Source organism: Gigantopelta aegis, chromosome 14 (genome assembly GCF_016097555.1).
Source record: "Gigantopelta aegis isolate Gae_Host chromosome 14, Gae_host_genome, whole genome shotgun sequence".
NCBI classification, from domain to species: Eukaryota; Metazoa; Mollusca; class Gastropoda; order Neomphalida; family Peltospiridae; genus Gigantopelta; species Gigantopelta aegis.
In genome coordinates this window covers 55,919,777-55,942,378 of record NC_054712.1, presented here as the reverse complement: position 1 = coordinate 55,942,378, position 22,602 = coordinate 55,919,777, and the positions used below count along the sequence as shown (strand labels likewise).

Here is a 22,602-nt window from a genome sequence, read left to right as displayed (position 1 = left end):
TGTATGGCGGTGATCTCAACATCTATAATCTTCAACGTTTCAGATAGGTGAGGCTTCTAAGGCTGTGTATGGCGGTGATCTCAACATCTATAATCTTCAACGTTTCAGATAGGTGAGGCTTCTAAGGCTGTGTATGGCGGTGATCTCAACATCTATAATCTTCAACGTTTCAGATAGGTGAGGCTTCTAAGGCTGTGTATGGCGGTGATCTCAACATCTATAATCTTCAACGTTTCAGATAGGTGAGGCTTCTAAGGCTGTGTATGGCGGTGATCTCGATCTCAACATCTATAATCTTCAACGTTTCAGATAGGTGAGGCTTCTAAGGCTGTGTATGGCGGTGATCTCAACATCTATAATCTTTAACGTTTCAGATAGGTGAGGCTTCTAAGGCTGTGTATGGCGGTGATCTCAACATCTATAATCTTCAACGTTTCAGATAGGTGAGGCTTCTAAGGCTGTGTATGGCGGTGATCTCAACATCTATAATCTTCAACGTTTCAGATAGGTGAGGCTTCTAAGGCTGTGTATGGCGGTGATCTCAACATCTATAATCTTTAACGTTTCAGATAGGTGAGGCTTCTAAGGCTGTGTATGGCGGTGATCTCAACATCTATAATCTTCAACGTTTCAGATAGGTGAGGCTTCTAAGGCTGTGTATGGCGGTGATCTCAACATCTATAATCTTCAACGTTTCAGATAGGTGAGGCTTCTAAGGCTGTGTATGGCGGTGATCTCAACATCTATAATCTTCTAACGTTTCAGATAGGTGAGGCTTCTAAGGCTGTGTATGGCGGTGATCTCAACATCTATAATCTTCAACGTTTCAGATAGGTGAGGCTTCTAAGGCTGTGTATGGCGGTGATCTCAACATCTATAATCTTCAACGTTTCAGATAGGTGAGGCTTCTAAGGCTGTGTATGGCGGTGATCTCAACATCTATAATCTTCAACGTTTCAGATAGGTGAGGCTTCTAAGGCTGTGTATGGCGGTGATCTCAACATCTATAATCTTCAACGTTTCAGATAGGTGAGGCTTCTAAGGCTGTGTATGGCGGTGATCTCAACATCTATAATCTTCAACGTTTCAGATAGGTGAGGCTTCTAAGGCTGTGTATGGCGGTGATCTCAACATCTATAATCTTCAACGTTTCAGATAGGTGAGGCTTCTAAGGCTGTGTATGGCGGTGATCTCAACATCTATAATCTTCAACGTTTCAGATAGGTGAGGCTTCTAAGGCTGTGTATGGCGGTGATCTCAACATCTATAATCTTCAACGTTTCAGATAGGTGAGGCTTCTAAGGCTGTGTATGGCGGTGATCTCAACATCTATAATCTTCAACGTTTCAGATAGGTGAGGCTTCTAAGGCTGTGTATGGCGGTGATCTCAACATCTATAATCTTCAACGTTTCAGATAGGTGAGGCTTCTAAGGCTGTGTATGGCGGTGATCTCAACATCTATAATCTTCAACGTTTCAGATAGGTGAGGCTTCTAAGGCTGTGTATGGCGGTGATCTCAACATCTATAATCTTCAACGTTTCAGATAGGTGAGGCTTCTAAGGCTGTGTATGGCGGTGATCTCAACATCTATAATCTTCAACGTTTCAGATAGGTGAGGCTTCTAAGGCTGTGTATGGCGGTGATCTCAACATCTATAATCTTCAACGTTTCAGATAGGTGAGGCTTCTAAGGCTGTGTATGGCGGTGATCTCAACATCTATAATCTTCAACGTTTCAGATAGGTGAGGCTTCTAAGGCTGTGTATGGCGGTGATCTCAACATCTATAATCTTCAACGTTTCAGATAGGTGAGGCTTCTAAGGCTGTGTATGGCGGTGGTCTCAACATCTATAATCTTCAACGTTTCAGATAGGTGAGGCTTCTAAGGCTGTGTATGGCGGTGATCTCAACATCTATAATCTTTATGCGGAGTGTGCCGGTGGGGCCGTTGGACTGACTGCTCACTTTGACGAATCTCTACAGAAAGTCGCAACGTCTGACTTCGGCTGGCCGTTCAGTTCAGTGGAATCTCTTCACAAGGATAGAGAGGTATTGTTGTGTCCTGGGGTGAAAATCCAGGGTTTTCCCAGCCCATTGCCAAATTCGCCAATTAACAAATTTTTATACAAAGAGGTTATAAATAGACAGAACCACATGCCAGTTGGTTTGCCATGTTATTTATAGCACAAGTTTATAGTGCACAAGAATATTATACCACGAGACCACATAGCAGTTGAGTGGTATAAATCTTGTGCACTATAAATGAGTGTAATAAGTAACTTGGCTAAACAACTTGTTTGTGGTTATATGAATATATTACATACGACATTTCTATATTAACAAAAGTTTAATTAAATAACACAACTTACTTTGTCTAAAAAGTTGGTTGAATTTTATTAAAGTGATGGAATGCTGAGTGTCCTGGCTAGGGACATGTTGTCATTCGTGATTAAGGACATGACATCATTCGTGATTAAGGACATGACGTCATTCGTGATTAAGGACAGGACATCATTCGTGATTAAGGACGTGACGTCATTCGTGATTAAGGACGTGACGTCATTCATGATTAAGGACGTGACTTCATTCGTGATTAAGGACGTGACGTCATTCGTGATTAAGGACGTGATGTCATGCGTGATTAAGGACATCATGTCATTCGTGATTAAGGACATGATGGTATTCGGGTGAACAGGTAAGTACCACACATTCAAGATTTTGTATCACACATATGTCCAATAAAATATATTTTCTTTTCAACATCACCTGTCCTCATAACTAGTGCATATTCCCTATGATTAGTAGACTGGTTCAAACATCCCAACAGCCAATGGGATGGCTTAGATTCTTCCACTGTGTACCCATTCCTGTTCCGGTCACATGACTATAACTTCCTTCTTTTTCCTTCGCTTCTAGCGGTTCGGAAATTCTTTATTTTGCTCTGTCGTAATCCGAGCCATCTGTTTTATTACTTTGGTTTATGTTTCGATTATTGTGGTGTCACATTCTTTAATGTTGTTACTTGCTGTTATACCATTATTTGGTTGTAATCACTTTATTTTAAGTGTTATTTACACTTTATTTATTTTTTTGTTATGTGTGCCGGTTACCTTGTCGGGTGCCATTTTAAAATGGCGTCTAATTTGTTTACCGGATTTGTGCATTTTTATGTGTTTGCTTTCTCATTATAGTATTGTTGAGAATGTCGGATACTAGCTCTGCTAGAGTTATGCGTTCCTGTACCAAATGCAGGAACTTTCTGGTGGGAGGAGACACGCACAACGTCTGTCCCGGGTGTCGGTCACCCTGTGATGTCGAGTCACGTTGTCTACTCTGTCTTCCTCTCAGACCGGCTGAATTGACAACAATTTGAAGGTCTTGGCTCAGCGGGCTAAGAAATTGGATTCTGTTTCGGCGGCTTCCCTATTACCAAGTATGGTTCAAGAAACTATCGCTTTGCTACAAGCCACTACCAGACCTACGGATACCGCGACGGTACCGGTTACTACTCCAGTGTCTACTATGGTGTGCATTACGGTGACCACGGCTACAGCACCGACAGATGCTACGGTGTCTTGACCGCCTAGGGATTCCACTGCGGATCATCGCCGATCTACTTCATCTGTTTTGGGGCATCGCAGACGTGAACGATCTATGGCTTATTCTAGTCACCGTCATCGGTCGCGAAGTATACAGAATCATGTCTCACGGTCACCCTCTGGTTCCCGTTACGGCCGTTCACGGTCTCCACGACGTTCAAGTACTGCGGATCGGCATGCTTGTGCTAGACTTTTGCAGGACTTCCCTGAGAATGAACCACACGGTTCCATCGTGGATGATACAAATACCGCGGATAATATGACTATGAAGGTCTGTTTATCTGTTGTTACGAGCTTCTACCATTGCTACCTCGGCCACCGGCGCCTACCCAGAAGGGACCGGTTCCCATGATTGCTACCGACGCAGCCACAGAGGATGTCGTGATTAAATCTTCACAGCCTCCCACGGGCTCCATGGATTATCTGAGAGTTCCAAATGGGACCGTTTACGATTCGTTTCGGTTCGGTTCACCTGCGGCTTCCACTATTGACAATCACCTTGCTGGTGTGCACATTATGAGAGCAGATGCGTCTTCGACTGCTTCCGTTATAGATAAGGATTTGCAAACTACATGACGATGAGGGGTTGTCTGGCTGCGGTTTACGACATGTTCCGTCACGTCTACCTCTGCCGACGCATTCCAAGATGGGCCCGACACTGATAATTGCTTCGGATGTTCATTGACAGCTCGTACTTTGCAGGTCGGTGCTACCGACGATGTTGCAGAAGACGTTTGTTTCCATGACTGCCACGGTTTCTGCGATTTTAAGAGAAAAAAAAAAGGCGGATCCAGTGACGTTTACAGCGACACCTGTTACCGGCCCTATCTAGACTTCACCTGTCTTGATGTTTCCGGATGCATTCCATCCTGCGGCTTTACTTTGCTGTTTACGTCGCCTGCTGCTACTGTGGAAGAGACTTCAGCGGTTTCACTGGGTTAGCGTTCTTCATACTCTTCTCGTGACCAGTCTGAGTCATCTCACCGGAGCCGTGCACGCAGTCGGTCTTTATGGTTCCTGGGGGATTCCGACGCGCCTTTTCATGGTCTCCGTCTCCAGCGACTGCCTTTTTGTCCGTTTGTCTGCTTATGCACGCCGTATGACGAATTTCCACATGATGATCCAGTCTCATCTGTGGTTGAGGATACGGTGTTCTTACTTCATATGACTATGCATGTTTGCCTTGCTGCTGTTATGAAATATTACTCGCATGGAACCTTCGACGATATGTCTCGCTCCGAGGTTGATACAGACATTCCTCCTGATGACAAACTGTTTTCCAGTTTCCTGTCGATTGTCGGTTTGCCGCTGTTGCTGTTGGGCCACACAGTCAGTTGTGTTACGGCATCGATTCGACGTTACATGCGTACCGGGTTGGTGTTGATGACAGAATGTGTCATTCCGGTGACTTTACTGATATATTCGGCAGATCGATCGCTACATCCGGTGGTGTTGCCAGTCAGTTGCTACTTCCTCTGGCTCCGGAAGTTATCCAGTCGCCATCACGCGGTTTGGTTTTTTTTATCGCGACTATTTTACTATGGTCCAGTGCGGTTTATCCTCTCACTGCATTCACTGTTGTTTCGCCAGAGTTGTATCTCAGGTTCGTACTGCAGGGAGTGCACTACGAGTGGATGGTTTTGCCGTTTGGCATTTCGGTAGTTCTTTGGCTGTTCACAAGAATAACAGCCTCAATGGCGCGGGTTTTTCATCAGCAGGGTATATCATTTTACCCACGTCTGGACGACTGTCTTTTGAAGTGCCAGAACAAGACGAAATTAGTGGGCCAAGTCAGTTACGTACTTCAGTTCTTGAACTGTCTCGGATGGATTGTCGACCAGTAATGGTCTCTACTGCTACCAACACAGAATCTCCAGTTTCTTGGGATTCACTTGCATACTGATCTGGGACTCCTTCAGGTTCCTGCAGCCCGATGGACCAAGATTCAATTTGCGGTATCCAAAGTTCTGGCCGAACTTGTGACTTTCCATGCATGGTAGAGCCTACTGGGTCTTTTGACCTCAACCCAAGTTTTGACTGGGGTACCTGTCACTAGGCAGCCGTCGTTGGGCCTTGGGGGGAGCTTGTCGTCCACTAGCCCCGCCAAACGCACATCCATCCAGCTACGGTGTCACCTGCAGTTACAGCATTTACAAGTCTTCCTCATTCCGTACATCATGTTGAACAACCCCCGACCGATGATAACCCTTCTCGACAACCTTTGACCCTGTCTGCAATGGTAGCTTATTTCGTCGAACGTCTTAAGCGGAGTCTCTTTGATGCCATTCCAAGCGACCGACCATCTGTTTGTGGATGCCTCACGAGAAGGTTGGGAAGTCATTTCAACAGTCAGACATGGGGCTGTGGTCCGCCATCGAAACCAGCTTCTGGCAGTGTTCAATGCGATACGTCATTGGGGTCGGCACTTGCTCCATGCAATTCTTATGGTAGTGACTGACAACGTGACAGCAGTGGCCTACATCAGTCGTCAGGGCAGAACTCATTCCAGCAGTCTGCTCGATCTCATCTATCATCTGTTCAAGCTGACAGATGCAATCCCACTGTAACTCAGAGCATGTCACATACCAGGGGTGTCAAATATTCTGGCAGACACGTTGTCAAGACTGTCCGCTCCACAAAGCACCGAGTGGATGCTCAACCCAGAAGTGTTCCAGTGGGTGTGTCACAGGCTGTGGACACCAACTGGTGATCTTTCTGTGACGTGCTTCATTCATCAACTCCGATTGTAAGTGTCACCGGTACCAGATTCTGACGCATTGGATCTCGACGCCTTTGCCATCAGTTGGGACAATCTGGATGCGTATGCGTTCCCATCACCAGTGTTGCTACCGAGAGTCCTCCAGCGGTTTCAGGAGTTCCATTGTCTGATACTTCTCATCGCTTCATAATGGCCAAGTGGAATTTTGTATCCAGACCTTCTATGATTTGTGGCACCAGATCCTCTACTGCTACTTGATTGGGATCGCCTCTTGCTTCATCCCACGTCAAGACAGCACCATCCACATCCAAGCTTGTACCAACTACATGCGTGGACCTTATCTCCAACGGTTTAAGGAAGAAGGGGTTTTCTTTGACCACATCGGCGATTTTGAAAACTCCATGTTCAAGGGTTTCAAGCACAAGGATCAGATTCAACGGTTTCGGCAACCGAAATGGGACCTTAATCTAGTTCTGAGGGCCTTGTCTCAAGCACTTTACAAGCCTGCTGCGAAGGCCTCTTTAGACGTTTGGACAAGGAAGATCGTGTTCTTGATAGGGTTCACTAAAGCGGCAAGAGTGTCAGAGATACATGCTTTGGATGTTGATATGGTGCGTTTTAATCGTGACTACTCTTCATTTTCACTGGGTGTTTTGATGAACTTTGTTGATAAAAATCAGTTGCTGGATCAATGTCCTCGCACCTATGATGTTAAAGCACTCTATTCCATTGTGGGTTCACATGATGTGGAAGATTTGTCGTTGTGTTCTGTTTGAACTCTTAAGCTGTACCTGGAAAGAACTGCCACCTTTCGCAAACAGAATTGTTTCTCTCTTGGAACCAGAGACATTTGAAAGACATTACTAAAAACACAGTGTCTGCTTGGATACGATCCACAATTTTGTGTGCCTACCAATCAGCAGGGTTACCTCCACCATCGGCGTCTTAACCCACATGAACTGCGTGCCTCAGCCGCTACTATGTTGCTGCATTGTAACACTCCGTGTTCCAGCATCGTATCCGGGGTGTTACTGGGCCACCAATTCCATCTTCGCGAACTACTATCTAGTATTGACCGAAGACATAGAGGGATTCCATCATCTGGGTCCGGTGGTTGCAGCTCAAACTCTGGTTAACTCTGGTCGTCCACATCGTCGTTGATGTCGGATTCAGGACTGTACCCCAAGATGTCCATTGAATCGACAAGTAAGGACTTCATTTGACAAATTGTTTTTGCACACCGTTGTGAAGTTTTGCACTGGTTGGTGTCAGAACATTTTATATGGATAACACTAGTTAGTCAATGCACTGCACACTAACGACCTGTTTTCCTATTAATTGAACTAACCTCTCCACTGTTTTACTAGTAAGAAAAAATCTGGGTTTTGTTGGTTTAATGTTCTGATGGATGCTTCCACCATATTTGTTTCCGTTTGGTATACAATTATTGGTTGGATGGTTACCTAACACCTGCATCCGCGGTGGTGACGCTTACCCACCATTCAGAACTTCCTTGTTGGAGAACGAATTTCTGACTCTTTTCGTAATTCACGACTTCGTTCATCCACACCACTGACAGATGCCACCTTTCCCACTGTCAATACTAACAGCATGGATATTGGTTGTTATGCATCGCTTGGAGAATGGGCTAATTTTGGTTGGCTTTCTTTCTTCCACTGTGTTTCCTACTGGTCCACGGGGAGAAGACTTGTGTATCTACGGAGTACGGAACCCGCCACCATCTGTTGAATGCTGCACTAGTTATGAGGACAGGTGATGTTGAAAAGAAATGGAGAAAACTTGAGGTGTTTTCTCTTTTATAGATACATCACCTGTCCTCATGGGATGATTCCCACCCTTCCTCCCCACTTCCAGTTCTCCATGCGATTTGCTTAGGGAAAAGAAGGAAGTTATAGTCACGTCACCGGAACAGGAAGGGGTACACAGTGGAAGAATCTAAGCCATCCCATTGGTTGTTGGGATGTTCGAACCAGTCTACTAATCGTTGGGAATTGTCTTTAATACTATAGTAAGATTAAATAGGTATATTATGTAATAATATTTAGTATTTGGCTAATAAAAATGTTGTTTAAATTGGCCACTTTTTAATAAGTTTCAAGGAAATACCCTACATATCTGAATACTGGCTAAAGCAAAATTCTTTCCAGTATGAGTCTTGGAAAATCATACACATTTGTTTCTCATTCTCTGCTATGTTTAAAAAAAAAGGACTAAAATACAATTATTATTATATAGAAAGTGGTCATCTTTTCTTTTCTTTTTTCTTTTTTTTGTAGAGCAATAACAATATGTTGTACAATCAATACAGAAGTTCCTTTTATTCAGTTCTATTTTTCTAAATTTCTACATATGGTGAAGCAACTTTTCTGTACCTGTACCAATCTCCATTAAAAATGGTGTTTGTTGGTAATTTCTCTTTGGCTTGATCTAAATAATCTGTGTGGTCCTTAACCATATGTCCGACGCCATATAACCGTAATTAAAATGTGTTGAGTGCATCATTAAATAAAATATTTCCCTCCTTCCTTTTGATGTAAATAGAAAAGAAAACGTTTTTGAAAATAACAAAAATGTTAATTTTTTTATGTCCAAATTTTGAAAACATTGGTCATGACAGTTATGTTTTTAGTCTGCAGCAGTAAAAAGCTCATATATTCCTAACTTTACAGTAAATATTGACTTTTTTATATCTTTTATTTTCAGATGTTAAAGATGATGAACCCTGAGAAGTTAAGTTTATCGCCGCCGTGTATCAATTCCTCAAACATTGTGTCATATCTCAACACGGACATTGTGCGAAAAGCTCTCCATATTCCTGCGGTGGTACAAAAGTGGGAGACTTGTAGGTATGTGCTGTCCTGCATCTCATTTAAATAAACTTTTATTTTCCTGATGATAATTTTTCCTGATTTTTATCCAAAGATTACATGATAGTACAGGGCTCGCTCGACCCCTGGAAATACTGGAATATACTGGGGGAAAAAAGAATGACCCTGGAAACTACTTGAATAGGTCAGGTCAGGTCATAGGTTTTAATATGCACACACCTGTTTTGAGCACAGGTGTCAGCTTTCGCTGGCTTCTTCGTCCAGGACATGAGTTTGACTTTGAGTATTTTCACACGCCCCTATACCACTACGGTTTCAGGCATCCAGGACATGAGTTTGACTTTGAGTATTTTCACACGCCCCTATACCACTAAGGTTTCAGGCATCCAGGACATGAGTTTGACTTTGAGTATTTTCACACGCCCCTATACCACTACGGTTTCAGGCATCCAGGACATGAGTTTGACTTTGAGTATTTTCACACGCCCCTATACCACTACGGTTTCAGGCATCCAGGACATGAGTTTGACTTTGAGTATTTTCACACGCCCCTATACCACTACGGTTTCAGGCATCCAGGACATGAGTTTGACTTTGAGTATTTTCACACGCCCCTATACCACTAAGGTTTCAGGCATCCAGGACATGAGTTTGACTTTGAGTATTTTCACACGCCCCTATACCACTAAGGTTTCAGGCATCCAGGACATGAGTTTGACTTTGAGTATTTTCACACGCCCCTATACCACTACGGTTTCAGGCATCCAGGACATGAGTTTGACTTTGAGTATTTTCACACGCCCCTATACCACTACGGTTTCAGGCATCCAGGACATGAGTTTGACTTTGAGTATTTTCACACGCCCCTATACCACTACGGTTTCAGGCATCCAGGACATGAGTTTGACTTTGAGTATTTTCACACGCCCCTATACCACTACGGTTTCAGGCATCCAGGACATGAGTTTGACTTTGAGTATTTTCACACGCCCCTATACCACTACGGTTTCAGGCATCCAGGACATGAGTTTGACTTTGAGTATTTTCACACGCCCCTATACCACTACGGTTTCAGGCATCCAGGACAGGAAAAGGTCTTTGAATGTACTGGAAAATCTTAATATATCCTGGAATACCCTGGAAAATGTTAAATTGCTGCTAATGGAAAAGAGTAGCCCATGAAGTGGCGATAGCGGGTTTCCTTTCACCATATGTCCGACACCATATAACCGTAAATAAAATGTGTTGAGTTTGTCGTTAAATAAAACATTTCCCTCCTTCCATATAACTGTAAATAACGTGTTGAGTGTGTCGTTAAATAAAACATGTAACCTCACTGTGGTGCAGGGGTGTAACATTTTCTTTGAGAATGGCCAATACAGCACAAAATTGAAGTTTTGAGTAAGATTCAGTATCCGTAAAATTCTGTGATATTTGTGTTTTTGCACAGTTCTTTACACTGTTCTTTACACTGTTTTTGTTTAAACCTTGAATTTTTATATTGATGTTGATCATCACTTTATTTATTTGCATTACCATAGTTTGACACCCAATAGCCAATGTATTTTTCGTGCTGGGGTGTCGTTAAACATTCATTCATTCATTCATTCATTTTAAATAAAACATTTCCTTCCTTCCATATAACTGTAAATAAAATATGTTGAGTGTCGTTAAATAGAACACTTCCTTCCTTCCATATAACTGTAAATAAAATATGTTGAGTGTCGTTAAATAAAACATTTCCTTCCTTCCATATAACTGTAAATAAAATATGTTGAATGTGTCGTTAAATAGAACACTTCCTTCCTTCATTTATCTACGTGTGTATTCCCAACTGGCTATTGAATATCCATGGAATTGTGGTGAAAACAATCCTGGAAATTAAACAAAGACAGTCATTGAAAAATCCCTGGAAATTGCACACAAAAATAGTAATTTTTTGTTATTTCCAAAACATGTTTGCTTTTCTTATGCAGTCCCATACGCATGAGGAGGGAATGTGACGGGTGCACATGCACCCCCAATTATTTTTTACCAGAGGTCAACATGTTTTCTGTCAAATTTAGATAAAGATTTTTTGTTCTTTTTTTTGCCATTGTTGGTCCCATCACGAGGAATTCGCATCCCCCAACCCCCCACCTGCGTACAGGCCTGTTATGTCAAACCAAACTGAAATTATTTACAATTTTTCTTTTTATAGTATGATGGGATGGACTATAGCTAACATTTCCTTTCCATCTGTCCCATTATTTCTCTCATCCTTATAAGTAGCATCCATCTAATCACTCATCCAATATCAACTGTTTTAAACTCTCCAAATATTGATCTTTTAGCTTCTACTCAGAATTGATATTACAAGTACATTTTAATGACATTTTATTTGAGGTATATACCAGTATGTTTTAGTTGAGGTATATACCAGTATGTTTTATTTGAGGTATATACCAGTATGTTTTATTTGAGGTATATACCAGTATGTTTTATTTGAGGTATATACCAGTATGTTTTTTCCACACCTATTTGGGGCGGGATGTAGCCCAGTCGTAAAAAGCTTGCTTGATGCACGGTTGGTTTGGGATTGATCCCCTTTGGTTGGCCCATTGGGCTATTTCTCGTTACACACAATGTGTGATGACTGGTATATCAAAGACCGTGGTATGTGTTATCCTGTCTGTGGGATGGTGCATATAAAAGATCCCCTGCTACCAATGGAAAAATATAGCGGGTTTTCTCTCTAACACTATTTGTCAAAATTATCAAATGTTTGACATCCAATAGCTGATGATTGATAAATCCATGTGCTCTAGTGGTGTCGTTAAACAAAACAAACTTTAACTTTTCCACAACTCTTACACTGTTTTATTTTTCATTTTTTATTATTTTTTTAATTAATTTATTTCTGTTTTACTAAATCTTATATTTTTGTGTTGATGTCATATTTGTTTCATATCAGACCCTAATCTAGAATTGAAAAAGTCCAAAATATTATGATAACTTCGACTTCTCACTGCTGCTAATAACTTTCGGCGAAGAAAACATTAATTTCGCTGGCTAGATTAGGGCCTGTATATGGTATTTACCTTCGTTTGATACTCTGTAGCTGCTGTATTTTCATGCCAGGGTGTAATTAAACATTCATTCATTGAACTTTTTTTAATTTGATTTCAGTGCCATTGTTGGGATGCATTACAAAAGAAAATACACCGATATGTCAGCTCAGTATGGTAAAGTTCTTAAGGCTGGGGTAAGTTAGCATTATCACACCTCGGTGTTGAAGGTGATATTAGTTCAAGAAGAGTCAGTTTTAACTCTCCTTAATATCAATATATACCAGCCTCAGTGGCGTCGTGGTTAAGCCATCGGGCATAAGACTGGTAGGTACAGGGTTCGCAGCCCGATACCGGCTCCCACCCAGAGTGTTTTAACAACTCAATGGGTAGGTGTAAGTCCACTACACCCTCTTCTTTCTCACTAACCACTAGCAAACTAACCCCTAACTCACTGTCCTGAACAGACAGCCCAGATAGCTGAGGTATGTGCCCAGGACAGCGTGCTTGAACCTTAATTGGATATAAGTGTATAAGCACAAAACTAAGTTAAACGGAACGGTATCAATATGGTAACATCTTAAATGTCTCCCAATCATCTAAATTGGCAAAGTAATTAACCATTCCCTCAAGTGTTTTTAATGATGAGGTCTGCATTTTTTAAAATTTGTTTTATAGATCTTATAAACTGTTAAAGTCTAGACTCCAATCGTTAATGACGACACATGCGAGTAATTTGTATGGTATTACTGTGACGTTTAAATCTCAAGGGGCGGGACATACCCCAGTGGTAAAGCACTCGCTTGATGTGCGGTCAGTTTGGGATCAATCCCCATTGGTGGGCCCATTGGGCTGTTTCTCTTTCCAGCCAGTGTACCACAATTGGTATATCAAAGGCTGAGGTATGTGCTGTCCTGTCTGTGGGGTGGTGCATATAAAAGATCCCTTGCTACTAATGGGCAGTGTAGTGGGTTTCCTCTAAAAGACTATACATGAAAATTAGGATATGTTTGACATTATAGCTGATGATTGATAAATTAATGTCCTCTAGTGGTGTCCTTAAACAAAACAAACTTTTTATAATCTCAGACTACTGTAAACCGGATTAATATTGCAACATATTTTTTTCGAGAATGCGCACCGTTGTGCATGTTTGCGACATTTACATTTCGCGAATGATCGTTGGCATCTATACAAAAATAATGTATGTGAAAATAATGCGTGAATTCTGGTTTAGCCAATTTTTAAATATGTGGAGGATTTCCTTCAAAATTATTAAAATGTGTTTAATTTAAGAAATATTTTGTGAGCCAAAGACTAAATGTTGTAGCCACGTTGGCTAATTTGGCAATGTACAGCTCACTATTAATAAAATCTAAACCAAAAATATGAGACAAAATATGACAAACAGAAGACAAATTCATTTTAAAATTGAAATTTATAAAATTATTTGGTTAATGAAAAGCAAGAGCAAAAACTGTAACATCAGAAACTAGTGTCAACACTAAACAGTTTGTTTTGTTTAACAAAACCACTAGAACACATTGATTTATTAATCATTGGCTATTGAATGTCAAACATTTGGTAATTCTGACATATAGTCTTAGAGAGGAAACCCACCACATTTCTTCGTTAGCAGCAAGGGATCTTTTATATGCACCATGCCACAAAAGGATAGCACATACCATGACCTTTGATATACCAGTTGTGGAGCTGTCAGGCTCAGCACTGATGCACTGTTATAAAACTACCATCAGCTGGCCCCACCCTGTTAGGGGAGCTATAACTCTTGGCAAGTTCTTCTTCATGTATCTAGTAGCCCAGTGTAACATGCCCACTTGAGGTGCAGTCAGTCTGGGTTCGATCCCCATTTGTAGGCTCATTGGGCTATTTCTCATTCCAGCCAGTGCACCACGACTGGTATTTCAAAGGCCATGCTACCTTGTCTGTGGGATGATGCATATAAAAGATCCCATGACACTAATGACAAAATGTAGCAGGTTTCCTCTAATATAAGAGTATAATATAACATAGTATGTCAAAATTACCAGATGTTTGATATCCAGTAGCTGATGATTAATAAAAGAATGTGCTCTAGTGGTGTTGTTAAACAAAATAAATTTTAACTAGGGCTAGTCATTTGTTTGAATGGGTCTATAATGTATGTTCTGTCTAATTTAGATACGAGGGCTGGTGTACAATGGAGATATTGACATGGCATGCAACTTTCTAGGAGACGAGTGGTTTGTCGATTCTCTAGGACTCAAGGTATATTAAAGTTCACTTGTAGCACAGAGTTTGTCACAACAATAAGCAACAATAGATTAGTATTAACCATTACATAGCATAATGGTGTGTAGAGATGGGCGGTATACCATATTTACTGTTCAGTTTCAATATCATGTCAATACTGATTTACTGTATCGAGCAAATTTTAAAATACTCAAATTTTGGTATTGAAATATGTTTCCAGTCATTTAGTAAAGCACTAACAATATATCTGACAAACACAAAATGGGTTGAGTATAAATCAGACGAGAGCCTTGTGTATGGAATTTAACTTTATTTAGATGAAATTAGCTGGTACGGCTCAACTCGGCCATGCATTTAAAGCCAAGTATACCGAAAATACTGCTCGATATCTGTATCGGTATTGGTATTGTGTCAGTATCGAATACTGTACCGATACCAAGGTGAATCACCCCAAAAATACTGATGGTGTGCAGTATGCCATTTATTTAATTGCATGATGCGGCGCTGCTAATAATATGATTCCATGAATAGGTTCAGTCTGTTACATTATTCTAGCACAGACACAAAATGTTTCAAAGAAACTATTTTTAAAAATCATTAATCATACAGTTACATATACATACAATATTCAGAAGGTGTTTGTTTTTAAAACTTTATTGGTAATTTTACGTCATTTCACGGCAATAGTCCCATTTGTTTTTTGTTGTGTACATAGTTACATAATTATATTGTAATGAGTCCCATTTGTTGTTGTTTGTGTACGTGTTACATATATTGTAAGGAGTCCTATTTGTTGTTGTTTGTGTACATGTTACATATATTGTAAGGAGTCCTATTTGTTGTTGTTTGTGTACATGTTACATATATTGTAATGAGTCCCATTTGTTGTTGTTTGTGTACGTGTTACATATATTGTAAGGAGTCCTATTTGTTGTTGTTTGTGTACATGTTACATATATTGTAAGGAGTCCTATTTGTTGTTGTTTGTGTACATGTTACATATATTGTAAGGAGTCCTATTTGTTGTTGTTTGTGTACATGTTACATATATTGTAAGGAGTCCTATTTGTTGTTGTTTGTGTACATGTTACATATATTGTAATGGGTCACATTTGTTGACCTTTAGATGGGCAGATCTTTGCAGTACCGTAATAGACCCAATTCCTGTTGACAATTATTACCGACATTTCTAGTTCAATCAACCAATAGAAAGATGACAGAAAGCCAGGCTAGAAAAACAGTTAATTGGGTTAGTTTTTTAGGAGGATGCCAGTCGTTGTTACCTGTTCATTACGTCATTTCATTATCAAAGGTGGTATGTGATGTCATGTAACATGTGAACACAGCATGCATTCCTTCTAGTGACGTAATATATATCAGCTGTGAGCAGGGTCGTGACATCACGTAATATATATCAGCTGTGAACAGGGTCGTGACATCATGTAATATGTAACACAGCATGCATTCCTTCTAGTGACGTAATATATATATCAGCTGTCAGCAGGGTCGTGATGTCATGTAATATGTAACACGGCATGCATTCCTTCTAGTGACGTAATATATATCAGCTGTCAGCAGGGTCGTGATGTCATGTAATATGTAACACAGCATGCATTCCTTCTAGTGATATAATATATATCAGCTGTCAGCAGGGTCGTGATGTCATGTAATATGTAACACAGCATGCATTCCTTCTAGTGACGTAATATATATCAGCTGTCAGCAGGGTCGTGATGACATGTAATATGTAACACAGCATGCATTCCTTCTAGTGACGTAATATATATCAGCTGTCAGCAGGGTCGTGATGTCATGTAATATGTAACACAGCATGCATTCCTTCTAGTGACGTAATATATATCAGCTGTCAGCAGGGTCGTGATGTCATGTAATATGTAACACAGCATGCATTCCTTCTAGTGACGTAATATATATCAGCTGTCAGCAGGGTCGTGATGTCATGTAATATGTAACACAGCATGCATTCCTTCTAGTGACGTAATATATATCAGCTGTCAGCAGGGTCGTGATGTCATGTAATATGTAACACAGCATGCATTCCTTCTAGTGACGTAATATATATCAGCTGTCAGCAGGGTCGTGATGTCATGTAATATGTAACACAGCATGCATTCCTTCTAGTGACGTAATATATATCAGCTGTCAGCAGAGTTGTGATGTCATGTAATATGTAACACAGCATGCATTCCTTCTAGTGACGTAATATATATATCAGCTGTGAGCAGGGTCGTGACATCACGTAATATATATATCAGCTGTGAACAGGGTCGTGATGTCATGTAATATGTAACACAGCATGCATTCCTTCTAGTGACGTAATATATATCAGCTGTGAGCAGGGTCGTGATGTCATGTAATATGTAACACGGCATGCATTCCTTCTAGTGACATAATATATATCAGCTGTGAGCAGGGTCGTGATGTCATGTAATATGTAACACAGCATGCATTCCTTCTAGTGATGTAATATATATCAGCTGTGAGCAGGGTCGTGATGTCATGTAATATGTAACACAGCATGCATTCCTTCTAGTGATGTAATATATATCAGCCGTACTAGGGTCGTGATGTCATGTAATATGTAACACAGCATGCATTCCTTCTAGTGACGTAATATATATCAACTGTGAGCAAAGTCGTGATGTCATGTAATATGTACAATGTAACACAGCATGCATTCCTTCTAGTGACATAATATATATCAGCTGTCAGCAGGGTCGTGATGTCATGTAATATGTACAATGTAACACTGCATGCATTCCTTCTAGTGACATAATATATATCAGCTGTCAGCAGGGTCGTGATGTCATGTAATATGTACAATGTAACACAGCATGCATTCCTTCTAGTGACGTAATATATATCAGCTGTCAGCAGGGTCGTGATGTCATGTAATATGTACAATGTAACACAGCATGCATTCCTTCTAGTGACGTAATATATATCAGCTGTCAGCAGGGTTTTGTCGTCATGGTACAAAAATAAAATGCAGTGAATTTTATAATAACTATACTAAAATTATAAGGATAATTGAACTGGAAAACATTTCTGACACTCTTCCTTTTGTAGATTTTCTTGAGATGAGTGTTAGAAAACTGCCTTCTAAAAATATGTGCGCTGGAATATATAAAACTTATCGTTTGTAAATGGTTCTTTTCATACTATTAACAAAAAACAAAAATCAATTTTCATTTTCTTGATGCTTACGTCAGAAAAGCCATCTTGAAAAAATATAATTCCTGTGTGTTTTTTCACCCACTGTGTAGATGATTGCAGAGAGGAAGCCTTGGTTCTTCATACAGAAGGACGATACAAAGCAAGTCGCCGGATACGTCAAAACTTTCACCAATCTCACTCTTGTCACGGTGCGGGTAAGTAGAGCAATTTTATTAGACTCTTTAATGCGAGGAACTGGGAGGCAAGTTCTAAGGGCAGATAACTCATCAATAATAGTGGAAGCTATGCTGGTTATGTCAAAACTTTATCCAATCTCTCACTTGTCACTGTGCAGTTAAGTACAAGAATTTTATTAGGCTCTTGAGTGTGGGTGAGTGTGGAGACACAAGTTCTAAGGGCAGATAACTCATACTAAAAATAGTGGAAGCAATGCCAGTTACATTAAAACTTTTAGCAAACTCTTGTCACTGGATAAGTATAGTAATTTTATTAGACTCATGAGTGTAGGGTTAGGGCAGGGAAATGGAGACAAGTTCTAAGGGCAGATAACTTGTACACCGGTTACATAAAAACTTTTAGCAATCTCGCTCTTGTCGCTGGGTAAGTATAGCTATTTTATTAGACTCATGAGTGAGTGGGTGGGTGGAGGGGGTAGACAAGTCTTAAGGGCAGATAACTCATACCAATAATTGTGGAAGCTAAGCAACAACTTTGTTACATGCATTGGGTCTCAGTCTCCTTCTCGTCCAACTGGAGGGGACTATAGGTTTTATCTCTGTCCTGTCTATCTGTCAGTCTATCTGTCCATCTGTTCATCCCAAATATAGTTTTCCGGACTGGGTTTTTTTTCCATAGTGCTTCATGATATTGAACTGATAATGTATGTATAGCATGATCATGTAGAGTTGCCTATCACGTTTTGACATTCATGGGGATTGGACCATTGTTGACAAAGTTATGACCCATGAACTTTGGAGATACAAAAATTTGTTGGCCCCAGTAGGGAACATGTGCTGCTTTAGCAGTACTCTCAGAATGTTTGTTCATTAGGTGTATCAAGCCCTTTGTCAGTGTAATTGAAGATAAATTTTTAAAATAACTTAAACATCAGGATTCCATATCGTTGATGCATTCACCTTAGACATTATAGCCCATGAATTTTTTGGTGCTGGGGTGTTGGTAAAAATTAATTATTTCATTTATTCATTCATTCATTCAACATGAGATCCTTAACCATATGTCCGACGCCATATAACCGTAAATAAAATGTGTTGAGTGCATTGTTAAATAAAACATTTCCTTCCATCAACATGAGGATTGTGATTTTAATATGTTGTACAGGGCTGGTTTTATGAATGTCTTTACGGGATTTGAATTCTAACTAAACGGTATATTTCTCAAGGGTCATAAATAGAGGATTCATCACAAGTATTTTTTTAATATGGAAAATATCAACCGAGTCTATGTTAATCGGTTAACTAGATGAGGTTAATATTTTATACATTAAAAAACATGAATAGTGAATTCTATTTATTCTATAACATTTTCTAAAGTACTAAAGTCGCCTCCATCGGTAATATTACGTCATCATGATTAGCACAAATCAGTTTGACGTCATGCATTTTAACTATATCATTTGAAAACGTTATGCTCAGGTATACAAGTCTTGTTGGTGTGTGAACAAATGACCCATTGACAGTAACACATTACCTAGAGGATAACAAACAAGTTACCAGTTATTATCAAATTTATGTCCCGAGTGAAATAATTTTAAGTTGTCACAAGCTTTAGCGAGTGACAAATGAAAATTATTTCACTCAGGACATAAATTTGATAATAACTGGTACCGAGTTTGTTATTCTATTTATTACCTCAGTTATTTATTCTCTAAAAGCCATTATTTTCGACGCACATGCACAAAGGCCAATCTGTATAGAAACGATGTAAACCACTTTATGCACTGTTCTGAGAATTGCTATAGCTTTGTAATTTAATCACGTTCATAGATAATTTTCAAAAACAAAAGTTCTTTTTATTCTGCTACAAAATCTATAATGAATTGCATTAAAGGGACATTCCTGAGTTTGCTGCATTGTAAGATGTTTCCGATTAATAAAATATTTCTACGATTAAACTTACATATTAAATATATTTTCTTGTTTAGAATATCATTGGCTGTATATTCAATGCATTTCTGGTCGCCTTAATATTTGTAAGAAGCCCAGAGTGGATTTTGTCTTCAAATAATTTCGTACGTACGAAAAAATATTGTTTAGGAAATAAAATGAAAATTAAACTAGTACAAATATTAGAACGATCAGAAACACATTTAATATATAACCACTAATATTCTAAACAAGATAATATCTTTAATATGTAAGTTTAATCGTAGAAATATTTTATTAGTTGATAACATCTTAAAAATTGCAGTAAACTCAGGAATGTCCCTTTAAAATGACATTTTGTTATAAATTTAATACCAAAAAGAGGAAGCCGTAAACACAAACTCTTTAAACTATATGACACCATTTTGTGTGTTTGCCAAATCGTGATGACGTCATATTTAGTACTAAGGTCATTGGTTTGTAGGCGTCAAATTGTCCAATAGTATCGTTCGTTAGACCAATGCAGAATATTTCTCACTGAGAAAATATGAAAAATATTTTCCCTGTCACATGGATGTATGACATAAATATCATGGTAAGTTATAGGATAAATTATATTAAAATAAAAAACTAAATAATTAAAAAGAAGGAAAATGTGAACGGTTCCTTTTGCATGTATTTAATTACCTCTGTAAACATGTCACAAACTAAGTGTATATGCTGCCTTAAACTTAATATGCATCGCCACTGAATGAAACAGGATACTTTTAGCAGGTACAATCTGTAAACACATCACAGACTAGTAGTATTAACTTTAGTGTACAGTAGGATCTCATTGGGTCGAACTCGGAAAGGTAGAATACACCGCAACGCTTGAACCAAAAACGAAGTCCCGAATTACACTGGTAGGAAAAATTTACTTTTATATCATTTTCAATTTTGGAGTTCTTTCCCTTTATTTGTGTATCTGTTTAGCAGTGTAAGATGATAAAAACCGGCCTCGGTGGTGTTGTGGTTAAGAAATAAGCTGGTAGGCACTAGGTTCACAGCCCCGTACCGGCTCCCACCCATAGCGAGTTTTAACCACTCATGGGTGGTGTAAGACTCTTCTCTCTCACTAACCACTAATAACTAACCCAGATAGCATGCTTGAACCTTAAATAGAATATAAGCACGAAAATAAGTTGAAATGAAATGATAAAATTACCTCATTTTATTTTTCAGGGGGCAGGTCACATGGTGCCAACCGATCGAGCTGTCCCAGCCTTGAAGATGTTTTCCCATTTCCTTAAAAATATACCACTGAATGAAACAGGCCACTTTTAGTAGTACAATCTGGAAACATACCAGAGCTTGTAAACATGTCACAAACTAAGTATATATGTTGCCTTAAACTTGATATGCATCGCCACTGAATGAAACAGGATACTTTTAGCAGTACAATCTGGAAACGTACCAGAGCTTGTAAACATGTCACAAACTAAGTGTATATGTTGCCTTAAACTTAATATGCATCGCCACTGAATGAAACAGGATACTTTTAGCAGGTACAATCTGTAAACGTACCAGAGCTTGTAAACATGTCACAAACTAAGTGTATATGCTGCCTTAAACTTAATATGCATCGCCACTGAATGAAACAGGATACTTTTAGCAGTACAATCTGGAAACGTACCAGAGCTTGTAAACATGTCACAAACTAAGTATATATGCTGCCTTAAACTTAATATGCATCGCCACTGAATGAAACAGGATACTTTTAGCAGGTACAATCTGTAAACACATCACAGACTAGTAGTATTAACTTTAGTGTACAGTAGGATCTCATTGGGTCGAACTCGGAAAGGTAGAATACACCGCAACGCTTGAACCAAAAACGAAGTCCCGAATTACACTTACTATGCATATTTCTCGAACACCAACAGGGATTCAACTGTATATGCTGCCTTAAACAATATATGCAACATCACCGAATGTAACAGGATACTTTTAGCATTGCAAAATGTAAACTGCCAAGTGCCTGCAAACATATCACATAATAGTATTGTTATTTCAGCATGTGTGCTGTCTGAAACTTATGCATCATGTTTATGAAATGTAAAAGAGAAAGGAATACTGAAATTCTCAACAAGTTTAATTATACACTGAAATAATTAAAGGGACATACCCTAGTTTTTAAGCACTAAGGCATATTTTTTACCATTAGAGCCATTTTTGATAACTGAAATCATAATTTACTTAGATTTTATTGTTTATATTATCCATTTCCGTACACTTGAAGTGTTTTTGGTCATCCTGGTGTTTTTAATATCACAAAATGCATTTTTCATATTTTTAAAACACACATGCGTCTGAGAGGTAACAGTTATGGAGTCGAGTTTTAGTCTATTTTTAGCAGGTATTTCACGATTTCAAAGTCATAGACTCTTGTTTCACTCAAATGTAAGTTTATCCAGATGTGTTACAGGTTTGTAGATTAACTAAACTTAGTGTTAATTTTCACAGGTTGAAACTAGGGTCTGCACCTTTAATGATAAGTTTGCAGATAGGGTAAATTGTTTGTTTTTTGTTTGTTTTGTTGTTTTTCATGTTTCGTTACAATGCCTGCCTTTACGCTTTTAAAAATAGGTTGCAGTTATGGTCAGACAATGTGGGTAGTTTTTGGTTTAGTGAGTGGTGGACGTATTTTAGTTGTATATACACATGTATACTGAAAAACAAAAGAAAGTCCCATCTTATTTTAAATGATTAATATTGAAGATTCACATTATTAGTTTTTGTTTCTTTTAAAATTAATGTCTTATGGTGAACATTTTAGGCCTATTTTGAGT

The 22,602-nt window shown here is 39.2% G+C and overlaps 1 protein-coding gene across 2 annotated transcripts in view; it reads left to right on the top strand.

The window, feature by feature from the left end:
• Window positions 1-22,044, top strand: part of LOC121388303 (lysosomal protective protein-like) — a 141,179-nt gene extending 119,135 nt beyond the window's left edge. For both annotated transcript variants that reach the window (XM_041519595.1, XM_041519594.1), the window contains exons 9-14: window positions 1,871-2,050; window positions 9,044-9,186; window positions 12,337-12,412; window positions 14,397-14,483; window positions 17,756-17,860; window positions 20,996-22,044. In XM_041519595.1, coding sequence (XP_041375529.1) covers window positions 1,871-2,050; window positions 9,044-9,186; window positions 12,337-12,412; window positions 14,397-14,483; window positions 17,756-17,860; window positions 20,996-21,097 — 693 coding nt within the window. In that variant the 3' untranslated portion in view covers window positions 21,098-22,044. The remainder of the gene's footprint in view (window positions 1-1,870; window positions 2,051-9,043; window positions 9,187-12,336; window positions 12,413-14,396; window positions 14,484-17,755; window positions 17,861-20,995) is intronic.
• The last annotated feature ends 558 nt before the right edge of the window (window positions 22,045-22,602 follow it).